A 12,307-nucleotide genomic window follows, 5' to 3' on the forward strand; every position below is an offset into this window, starting at 1 on the left:
CAAGTGCATCCACAAATAAGTGCTAATAAGAGGAACATGTGCCAAGATGACATGAGAACACTCCACAGACATAACAAGGAACAGGCAGGTGCATCTTAAAGACAGGGTCAAAAGGACAGCACGATGGATAGATCTGTTTGAAACAACATAATCAAAGGAGGAGACAGCAGCCGAATGAGCCAAGGGGCTGTATTTCAATAAGTCAGTAGGGATGAAGAACAGGAGTACTTGTGGCACTTTAGAGACTAACAAATTTATTAGAGCACAAGCTTTCGTGGACTACAGCCCACTTCTTCGGATGCATATAGAGTGGAATAAATATTGAGGAGATATATATACACACACACACACACACACACACACAGAGCATAAACAGGTGGGAGTTGTCTTACCAACTCTGAGAGGCCAATTAAGTAAGAGAAAAAAAACTTTTGAAGTGATAATCAAGATAGCCCAGTACAGACAGTTTGATAAGAAGTGTGAGAATACTTACAAGGGGAGATAAATTCAATGTTTGTAATGACTCAGCCATTCCCACTCCTTATTCGATCCTGAGTTGATTGTGTCTAGTTTGCATATCAATTCCAGCTCAGCAGTCTCTCGTTGGAGTCTGTTTTTGAAGTTTTTCTGTTGTAATATAGCTACCCGCAGGTCTGTCATTGAATGACCAGACAGGTTAAAGTGTTCTCCCACTGGTTTTTGAGTATTTTGATTCCTGATGTCAGATTTGTGTCCATTAATTCTTTTGCGTAGAGACTGTCCGGTTTGGCCAATGTACATGGCAGAGGGGCATTGCTGGCACATGATGGGATATATCACATTGGTAGATGTGCAGGTGAACGAGCCCCTGATGGTATGGCTGATGTGATTAGGTCCTATGATGATGTCACTTGAATAGATATGTGGACAGAGTTGGCATCGGGCTTTGTTACAAGGATAGGTTCCTGGGTCAGTGGTTTTGTTCAGTGATGTGTGGTTGCTGGTGAGTATTTGCTTTAGGTTGGGGGGTTGTCTGTAAGCGAGGACAGGTCTGTCTCCCAAGATCTGTGAGAGTAAAAGATCATCTTTCAGGATAGGTTGTAGATCTCTGATGATGCGCTGGAGAGATTTTAGTTGGGGGCTGAAGGTGACAGCTAGTGGTGTTCTGTTATTTTCTTTGTTGGGCCTGTCTTGTAGGAGGTGACTTCTGGGTACTCGTCTGGCTCTGTCAATCTGTTTTTTCACTTCAGCAGGTGGGTACTGGAGTTTTAAGAATGCTTGATAGAGATCTTGTAGGTGCATGTCTCTATCTGATGGATTGGAGCAAATGCGGTTATATCTTAGAGCTTGGCTGTAGACAATGGATCATGTGGTGTGTCCTGGATGGAAGCTGGAGGCATGTAGGTAAGTGTAGCGGTCAGTAGGTTTCCGGTATAGAGTGGTATTTGTGACCATCGCTTATTAGCACAGTAGTGTCCAGGAAATGGACCGCTTGTGTGGATTGATCTAGGCTGAGGTTGATGGTGGAATGGAAATTATTGAAATCATGGTGAAATTCCTCAAGGGCTTCTTTTCCATGGGTCCAGATGATGAAGATGTCATCAATGTAGCGCAAGTAGAGTAGGGGCGTTAGGGGACGAGGAGTAATCGGTCCTGTAACTATATAAAAGTAGGTCCCGGAGTGCGCATCTTTGTCTGGCCTAGGGGGCAGTGGAAAGTCCTGCCACTGACTGAGCCGGTCCATTGCCACGGGGCACAAATTCGTAGTATGTCTTGTAAAGTCTACCGGAAACTATTACTGTGCTTTGTTTAACAATAAACCTGGCTCGGGTTCCTTCGTACCTTACTAGAGTCTGTGGTCTTTGGGGATTCTCTCGGGGTTTGCTGTGTTAGCTATCTGCGCAGAGCCGGGGCAGCACACAGAGGGAACACACATGCAGCCGACGGTTATCATCGAACAAGAGCAGAGCACCACACCGGTAGCTACAGACAACACTCTTCACAATCTTTGTGAAGCCAGAAGTGAGCCATTTTCCCCTAAATGGACCCATGACAGCAAGGGGCTGCTGAATTGGCACACTCAGCCAGAAAGTGCACCTACCACAGCTGGAGCTGGATGCACCCAGGCTACAGAAGTTGGGAATGGTTTGTGCACTCACATTATAGACTTACATGACAACTGAAGAGGGGAACAATACCTTTCTGAATGTGCTTGTGGAGGGGTAGGACTGCGGCTCATCAATTGTGAAGGATTTCAGTGCTTGGGGAGCAGTGGGGGTTTGATTGCCATGAAATGTATTTATGAATGACCTGACCATTTATGAAATGGGGGCCAGGGGCTGATTTACAGTATGGATTGATGTAAGGAAGTGGTTAAAGTATAGATTTATGTAGATAACCATACTGAGGAAGTGCGTTTGCAAACTAATTCCTAATTGCCCCAATCATGTGTTTATCTTTGTTATTTTAAATACACATTGTATGATGTGATGCAGCGATCGCAATACACTTTCTTGATGAAATAAAAGCTTTATTTATAAACATGTATTAGAAAAGTACAACATTCACCCATTGCCAGGCAGCCAACTGCCATTACCAAGCCAAACATCAGTAACAGAACCTTTAAGAAAAAAAACAAAAAAACCCCCATAGTGCATGAACAAATGGAAACAGTGAAACCATGTGCAAGACAGAAGCCCCTTACTGTTGCATGTGCCCTTCCCCCCCCCCCATTGTCCTTTCCTTGTTTGCCATGCACTTGGCAGTGGGGGTGGAGGCATCCATATGGGAGCGGGTCCAATATGGAGGACTACACGGGGCAAACTTACCCTGCTTAGCTGTTCATGGGGCCCAATTGCATGGGCCACCCATCCATGGAGTTTTCCAAGCTGTTTCTGGACTGCATCACCGGGTACCACACAGGGGACTCAGGCTGTGGCGCTGGTAATGCAGCAGGAGCCACTATTCGTGACTATTAGTTATATCAGCTGCTCAAACAATTCTTTTTGCTGGGGTCTGTCCTCCATCCTTAGCTGCCGTTCTTGTTCCAGGAACTGCGAAGCAAGTGCCTGCTCTCTCACTGAAGCTGTGCAGCCTGCCAGAGCCTCTCCTGCCCTCAAGCTGTGCAGCCAGCCAGAGCCTCTCCTCTAGCCATAAGTCCCTCTATGTTTATGGTATGGACCTGCTTGTTGGCCCTGTCCAGGACTTCAATCACAAATTCATCACGGAAATGCTTCCTCTCGGAATGGTCCGTGAAGGCACACTGACCTAGGCGTCTGCTGCGGTGTGGGTGAGCTGTGGAGGTATCAGAGCCAGTAGTGGTCAAGGGGGCTGGAATAGGACAAGTCACAGAGGGCTATTGTCTCAATAGCTCACTGCAGGAGCATAGAAATTGTAGAAATTCAAGGACAGAAAACTTTACTTTTCCAAACTGAACTTTAATATATTGTAAGTAGAATGCTTCAGACCACAGAAACTCCCTGGACACAGCCTGGTTAATCTCAGCAAAGGAAGTGCAGAGACAATGGTAAGTTAAACATTCGAAGATGTTTTTTTGTTTTCTAAAAATTGCAGAACTACTTGGTTAGGAGGGGTGCCATCAGCAGCCATGCTACAAAAGCTTTTTCTATTATTTCAGGACTTCCATATTTTGGAAGATACAACGGCTGCTGTGGTGCCCAATTGGCAAAGGAGATTTTATTTCAAGCTGCTGGTGGGACACCTGCAGTGTATGCAATCTAAGTATTCAAATGTGTAGTGACTGAACAGCTCATCTATGAATGAAGTGGGCTGGTCAGCTACTCGGGTGGCCATAGAAAATATGCCCTTCCCCAAAATGTGACTGCTTATCTGGAGTTCCTGCTTCAGGAAAAGTTTGTGGCTTTTGGGATCTGGGATTGGGTCAGAATTCATAAAGGGGACTCAACAGGTATTAGCTTCCCTATGGCTTAGCCTGTATGGAACTCCACAGCTGCATGCAAATACAGAGAACTCCACAGCCATCCTCCTTGTCTCTCCCCCCTTCCCGGACAAAATTTCAAACCTCAGTTGAATTTGGGGCAAATGATTTTTTTTCACCTATGGACTGCATGGACTACCTTTAACTGAAATGGACTAGATTTGTAAATGGAACACATTCATTCCCTCCTGCCACAGCCCCAGCGGGCTGTGCCTCGGGGGTGGGTGTGGGAGGGGGAGGAAAAAAAAAAAAAAAATCAAACAGCTCCTTTGAGTATGGCCCCAGGATGTGCTGCTGCTTCTCCTGCTACAAAACCTCCTCTGGGACCGGTTTCAGTAAGAGAGTCACTTCACTGTCCTCACTTGGCACCTGCTGCTGGCTCCTATCAGTCCCCATGTTGGATTCTGGGGCTAGAAAGGCGCCATTCATGGTGCACTACTGTTGGCTCCATGTTCAGTGCAGTGCCCAGCATCCAGCCAAACTCCATATAAAACAGGCATGATGTTGGCAAGTTGTCCAAGGTGCAGTTCTGGTTCCTGTTTTCATGTACTCAGTCGTGAGCCACTGAATCCACTCTGGTTAATTTGCAATGCTGCCAGCTTCTTTGTTATTTGCTGGTATGTGTAGTCATTCCCGGTACTCTTACTAAAATCCACTGTTTTGCTGGTCTCGCTCTAGAGATGCGCCAAAATCTGGCTGTGCACCCATGACCATGAAGCAGTGAACTTTGCAAAAGGCTTGTTCTGATCATCTCCACTGCGAACACAGAAGGCTCTCTGATGGAATGTTTGCAGCCGACAACAGACAGGTTAAACGCTGACTCATGAAGCTGCTGCACTACACCAAGGGGGGTTGCTTCCATTTCCCTGGAGTCAACAGGAGATTCTTGGGATAGAGAGGACAATGGAAGTTGTCCCATGGGATACTTTTGTCAGACTCCCAGGGTCCCGAGGTGATGTGTGCGCGCGCACTCTGTGTCTACACCAAAAAGTAATAGGGCTAACCTTTGGTCCCTGATGGATTCCTGGGTCCGAGCCTGAGAGATGAGTGTGTAGACAAAAGGGGGGTTTGGGCTCAAGTATGAGTGAGCCCATTGCAATGTAAACATACCCATGTACCATTTACTTAAATTTCTTTTCTTGTAAAAAACATTAAACTAGTATTGGACCATAGGGACTTCAGCCTACCTGTATAGTGTTTAACCAACTTCTGTAGAGAATCAAATTGTGCTCTAGTTGTGATATAGTATCCACCACTGTCAAGTTTTCTGATTTTGTAGTGTTTTACATTATCACCTCGGACCTCATCCCAGTCACGGATAGAAAGGGAATAAGCACCTAGAAAAAAAACAGTTAAAATTTTGTTTCTTACAAAGATGTGTATATATGAAACAATTAACTCATTTGCCCTAGAAAGGAAGTAAGCTTAAAAAAAAAAAAATACCTTTAGTGGTTTCACTCTCTCGTACTAAAAAAATACCACGTTGGTTCCCAGGATTTAAAAGTAATCTCTCTGCATCTTTTCTGCCCATCTTACCAAAATACCATCTAGAAGAAGTTAAAGAAAATATTTGATAAGGTAAGTGAAGATACTGTGGTAATAATCTGCATAAAATAGCACTATAAATTCTGCTTTATAAATTTCACTTTTTTTTTCCTCCCCCCTCAAATCTTAGGGGCCTTTCCTAGGCCCTTACACCTAAATAGGCAGCAAGGTCTTGAGATACAGATGCAATGCTGCTTTATCATCATTACTCATGTAGTGATTTATAACAGAAGGCCAAATATTAAAGTGTTTCTGCTCATAATGCAAACTCCCAAACACTGATATTCATCTAAATATAGTTCACGCAAATCTATATTACTACTATCTGTTGGACTACTGATAAGGAACAGCAGGGATTTAAGTATCTGACTTCACTCTTAACAGCAAAATCTCTGGACTGAGTTTCCATTCACTGCAAAGAAATTCTGACTTCTACATTAAGGGGCACTGTGCTAGCATATTTTACAGGTTATATTTTTCTATTCATTTAATAGACTCATAGAAACACAGGGCTGGAAGGGACCTCGAGAAATCATTAAGTCCAGCCCCCTGCACTGAGGCAGGACCAAGTAAACCCACACCATCCCTCACAGGTGTTTGTCCCACCTGTTTTTAAAAACCTTCAGTGATGCAGGTTCCACAACGTCCCTTGAATGCCTATTCCAGACCTTATCTACCTTATACAACTCTACCCCAATATAATGCGACCCGATATAACATGAATTCGGATACAACGCGGTAAAGCAGTGCTCCAGGGGGCGGGGCTGTGCATTCCGGTGGATCAAAGCAAGTTCAATATAACGCGGTTTCACCTATAATGCGGTAAGATTTTTGGGCTCCCGAGGACAGTGTTATATCAAGGTAGAGGTGTAGTTTGAAAGTTTTTTCTAATATCTAACTTTAAACTCTCTTGCTTCAGATTAAGTCCATTACTTTTTGTCCTACCTTCAGAGGACAGGGAGAACAACTGGTCAGTTTTTCTAAAGCTTAATCGTTTTTGTTGCTCTCCGCTGGATTCTTTCCAGTTTATTACATTTTTCCTGAAGTGTGGCACCTAGAACTGGACACAGTACTCCAGCGGAGACCTCACCAGTGCTGAGTAGAGCAGGATAATTAACTCCTGTGTCTTACATATGACAGTGCTGTTAATACACCTCAGAATAATATTAGCTTTTTTCACAATTTCATCACATTGTTGACTCTCATTCAAATTGTGATCAACACCAGTGGTTCTCAAACTGGGGGTCGGGACCCCTCAGGTGGTCGCGAGGTTATTACATGGGGGGTCAGGAGCGGTCAGCTTCCATCCCAAACCCTGCTTTGCCTCCAGGGTCTTAAACATATTTTAAAAAGTGTTTTTAATTTATAAAGCAGGCTCGCACTCAAAGGCTTGCTACATGAAATGGGTCACCAGTACAAAAGTTTGAGAACCACTGCTCTACATCCTTATCAGCATTACTACCTCCCTAGACAGTTATTCCCCATTTTGTAGTTGTTCATTTGATTTTGCCTTCTAAGTGAAATACTTTGCACTTATCTTTATTAAAGGTTATCTTGTTGCTTTCCGACCAGCTCTCCAATTTGTCAAGGTAATTTTGAATTCTAACCCTAACCTCCAAAGTGCTTGCAACACCTCCCAGCTTGGTGTCATCCACAAATTTTAAAAGCATGGTCTCCACTTCTTTATCCAAGACATTAATGAAAATATTAATAGCACTGGACCCAGGACTGACCCCTGCAGGACCCCACTAAATACACCCTCCCAGTTTGACAGTGAACCATTGATAATTGTTCTTTTTGTATGGTCTTTCAACCAGTTCTGTACCCACGTTACAGTAATTTCATCTAGACCACGTCACTATTTGATTAGAAATGTAATGTGGGACCGTGACAAAAGCCTTATTAAAATCAAGACATAGCACATCTACTGCATCCCCCTATCCACTAGGCCAGTAACCCTGTCTAAGAAGGAAATTAAGTTGGTTTGGCATGATTTATTCTTGACAAATCCATGCTGGCTATTCCTTACAACCCTATTATTCTATAGGTGCTCACAAATTGATTATTTAATAATTTGTCCCATAATTTGTATCTATTAATATACAAAAAGAAGCCCTTCTCTGTAAGCGCTAGGTTCCCTTGACATATTAACAGAACATAAAACCCAGGATCAAACTTAACACCTTCCTCTGATCTTCCTCAGAGACTAGGCTCAACAGCACAGGCTGGATCAGATGAAAAAAATACATTACCAGCATACTGAAAACACTGCAGCAGCCCATGCTTCCTTACTATCCCTCCTAGCAGCCTTGTTGCATGTAAAACAGGAGGACTATGTAATTTAAAAGTATGTGTACGCACAAGTGCATGCATGGCTCTGCCTACATGTGTACACCCACACTATGCACCTGGAACTATCCATACAATAAGCGCTTTTTACCCCTCTCACCTGCATTCTGCCAACTCGTTCATCTCTGTACTATTTCTAACATTCCAAACAGCTGCCATTTACCCTGCCTAAACATGAGCCATAAAAAGTAATTCCTTTTTATACCCCCAAAATATATTCTCCTGATTTGCAGGACAGGCAAAATTTAGTCATGGGCCAGTATAAGTTTAAGGTCCAAACAGTGAACCACCATGGCTAGGAAGAGCACTTATTCCTACCCCAGTAGATAAGATACTGTGCTTCAAAAATCATGAAAGGATGTACATTTTTTTTTAAGTTTCTAGTGTTTTAATTTGGGGCTTGTGCATTTAGAATCATGGCATCAAGCGAGGCTAGCTTTATAGCTGGAGGGAAGTGAAAAACAGTACCAATAATCTCTCTAAAATGTTTTTAAAACTGTTGCACGTCATACAGGGAAAAAAGTAAATGGTGCAGTATATAATAGCTTTATCGGCACTCCTTTTGAATGATCTGCAAACCAAATTAGGCATTCCAAACTCAAGACAGTAAAATTTTTCTAGCACACCACACTTATTTTTTTCTGCCATACCATACTTTAGTTTGAAAATAAATGTAAATATACAAATTACAGATACACGTGCCTCCCCACTCCAATTTATACTTTTAAAGTTGATTTGGGTGTAAACTATCTTATTGAATGAAGAGGCTTTCAATTTGAGTAACTACCTTCCATTAAAAATCCTCTTCATCAGAGTATTACAACATTCCACAAAATAATTTTTAAACTGCCATTTTTTTTTTTACTCCTTGAAAAAATAAAAGGAGAATTTATATGAACTTTTCATAATAATTTCATATGTATATTATGGTGGTATTCAGAAGGCACATAGTAGACATGGCTCCTGCCTCGAAAAGTTTACAATATAATTCTTTCAGGCTCAGAAGTCACTGCCTAAGAGGTAAAATACTGGTACTTTCACAATGTGTGATGCTCTTTCCCCTTTAACTCCACTGGCAAGCTCAATGGACAATATGTAAATGCTCTTAAAAGTCAAGGGCTAATAACTGAACTCTGGATCATCCCATTTTGAGAACTAGAGCAATATTTAATAGAAGTGGCAATTCTTTAAAATAGTTAAAGGATTAAAATTCAGCTTGTCCCCTCTTTTCTACACTTGAGAACCAGCCTTCTAACTCACCTGCTACAATCCTCCCTATATTCTTTACTCCTGGGGGAATTCTGCATTAAAAAATAAAAAAATTTGCACATAATATTTTAAAGTTCTGCAAAATTCTGAATATTTTATTTGTTAAAATAATGCAATATAATCACACTGGTTTCAATTATTTTGGCAATTTATTTAAACTACAGTACAATGGACGGAGAATGGGAGTGGGGAGCATTGGAGGAAATCCTCAAACCCCCTCTGTCTAATAGTAATGTATCTAGTATTGACCCTTTACTTCTAGTTATTAATCAACAAATATATGCAGCCATATGCTCAGTGTTACATCATAGGCAACTGAAGAGCAAGTGAGGGCTGGGGACTGAAACTCAGAATTTATATTGGCTACTGACCTTTCTGGAGATGGTCAGTAGCAAACAGTTCATGGAGTACATTTTGATAGGAAATTTTTTCAGCCCAAAAATTTAGACGAGTTCAATCACTAAAGCACCATAAGCATTTATAAGGCCACACTGTCCTTTACAATAAGGAGCCTTTATACCACTCTGGCAATGTAAAGGAGCCTTAACATTTTTAAGCCTGTTTTATACACCCGGGGAAATTCACTAAGAACAATGGAAACAATTCACTAAGCAGGCAGGCTGCTACATTCAACTCTGCCTGAAGGGACAAAGCTTGCCCAACATCTACCTCCTCAGAAACACCCCAAAGCCCTGTCCCTCCATGCCAAGCGTGCTGCAATACAGAGCGAGAGGGACAGAATGCATCTCTTCCTCTCTCACACAACTACCCAGTCCCCCTCCCCTCCCCTCCGCCCTGGCGGTGATTTACATCTCTACTGGCTGCTCTGGCGCTCAAACTGATCTGCCTACGCTGCAGGGGAAGGGCGCATGACTGCTCTTATGGCTTCCCTTTGCTTTCCCATCAGAAGTCATTTTTCTGTGGGGAAGCAAAGAAATCTGCGGGGGCCATGAATTCTGTGCATGTGCAGTGATGCAGAATTCCCCCAAGAGTAACTCTTTGGGTAACATCTCACTTCCAGAAACAATCCCGGAACCTTGGGTAGTACAGCACTAGCATCTCCATTGATGCCACTGCTTGGCCATCACAGGTGCAGCACTGCAGCCATAGTAATTATGATAAACTTCAATAAGGAATTTTAAATATGTTTTTTGGCTATATAGAACAGCATTTTGTAAGCAGCTGAAAGATTTAATTTTTAAGAACAAATGGCTGTGTCTCTCTGATGCAGTTGCTATTTAATATTAAAGGGCAAGGTAGTGGCAGCAGAAGCAGTAGTGCTATAATGAAGTCTCAGATTGAGATTCAGGAAGCAAGTTGGGAATTGGGCTACTTTCCTAGAAGTGCAGTGAGATGTGTGACGAAAAGGACTGGAAAAGTCCTGACCACATAACAGGGCAATGGAAGCTGGGAAACACTCCCACTGCCAGCATTGTGGAGGCAAAGGCAGTAGAGCCCTGTAAGTCTTAATGCAATAACTAGGTGCCCTCCATCTAGCAAACAAGCACTACCTGAGACATCTCAGAATCCCTAAAGTAACTCCAGGTGATTCCTTAACTACTACATTAAAGATTATGGGCTGTGTCTGTATTCAGTTGTAAGAAGTGCTGGCAGTAAAAACGGTAATGTTGCCTCAATTCTCAGTGATCTTTGGGGATGCTGAGCAATTTTCTGTCCCCTAACACAGATCTGTCCCTTAGATTTGGAGGAATCAATGGCTTTAAACCCTGAACAGCTTGGGAATGCCCTCTGTGTAAAAGGTTTGCTTAGAAATTTGATTTCACTCACTGTCAGGGTGATGAATCCTGCTGGGTCTGCCCACCCCAGTTAATAAACAACATTTTATAAACTGCATTCCAAAGTGTACATATCTTGATTGAAAAACAGATGTCTGTTAGATGTAAGCAATAACAAATTGAAGTGTATGGTTCTAACTGAGGTTTCTTCACACTCGGGCATATTCCTGACTCTTTTTTTTTTTTTTTTTTATATAAACACACACACACACTCATACCTATTTAAGCATTCCACTAAAAAGTTAGTCACATATCTATACTTGTTACTATTTAAGTAGTATTCCCATCCATTAATTAGTGAGAAGTATCATATTCCTACTTTAGCGAATTAAAATGTTATCTTGGTACTTATATGGCACTGTAATAAATTAGTTCCTACATATAATTTACTAAGAAATTGTGGGCAAAAATGACTGATGAAAGACTGAATAATGCCTTACTCTTCTGCCTGAATGGAGTCCGCAGGAGCTACATAATTGCTCGGGATGTAACCAGTCTTTCCTGTAGCAATGGATCTTGCTTCCCACCAGTCTCCTTCCCTGAAACGCAACAGCAATTATCTTTAAAATGCATAAACATTGCCTCTGTTACAGGATGATGTATTATCGTTCACAAATATTCAACTCAGATCAAATTCTAGCCAATGCAAACTTAAATTCAGAGGACATTAACCCAGCTAGAATGCGGTACCTGCAAGTACATTTTTCACTTCATCATAAGCTGTATGTGTACATCTTAATTTCGTTTAATATTTTAAAACAAAAATACGTACAAGAGAAAGACAGTTACTCTACATCTTACATGTCAGTAATAGACTGCTTTGTTAAATGATTATTAAGCAAAGATATTGGTGTTCCAGGTATATATTGCAAAGTTCAATTTTTAGGCTGGTGTTTTAGAAGTGTCTTCTAATCGCTTTCACACATTTCAGACAAATATTTGCCACTGTTCACAATTTGGACAAAATGGCATCTCAAAAACCAAGTCTGTGGCTGCGTTGGGAATGGAACCCAGTTCTCTAGTCCTTTTCTGTTGAATCGAGATCTCTAAGTACTGTTCTGTAGCTACCACAGCAGGCTGCCTTTATGTACATACTGAGCTACAAGGGAGGGACAAAGTAAATAAATAAAATTGTGTACAAATTTTAGATTAGAGAATTATACGAAATGAGCATATTACCACATGTAGTTCTAGGATTGCCAACCCTCCAGGATTGTCCTGGAATCTCCAGGAATTAAAGATTAATTTTAATTGAATATTATGTCATGTAATAAAACCTGCAGGAATACATCCAAACAAAATTGGCAACCCTGTGATTCAAAGGAGGGATTTGAATCTATATCTCCCACCTCCCAGGCGAGTGCCTTAATCACCAAGCTCTTTACCTCTTTGGCCCAATGAATATTTAAGT

General features: G+C 41.8%; 1 protein-coding gene across 1 annotated transcript in view; it reads right to left on the reverse strand.

The window, feature by feature from the left end:
- YES1 (YES proto-oncogene 1, Src family tyrosine kinase) overlaps positions 1 to 12,307 on the reverse strand; it is a 64,615-nt gene that overhangs the window by 13,672 nt on the left and 38,636 nt on the right. The window contains exons 4-6 of the mRNA XM_054018318.1: positions 11,337 to 11,435; positions 5,381 to 5,484; positions 5,125 to 5,274 (exon numbers count right to left, since the gene is read on the reverse strand). Of these exons, the coding sequence (XP_053874293.1) occupies positions 5,125 to 5,274; positions 5,381 to 5,484; positions 11,337 to 11,435 (353 nt within the window). The remainder of the gene's footprint in view (positions 1 to 5,124; positions 5,275 to 5,380; positions 5,485 to 11,336; positions 11,436 to 12,307) is intronic.

The sequence above is a fragment of the Malaclemys terrapin genome, chromosome 2, assembly GCF_027887155.1.
Source record: "Malaclemys terrapin pileata isolate rMalTer1 chromosome 2, rMalTer1.hap1, whole genome shotgun sequence".
NCBI classification, from domain to species: domain Eukaryota; kingdom Metazoa; phylum Chordata; order Testudines; family Emydidae; genus Malaclemys; species Malaclemys terrapin.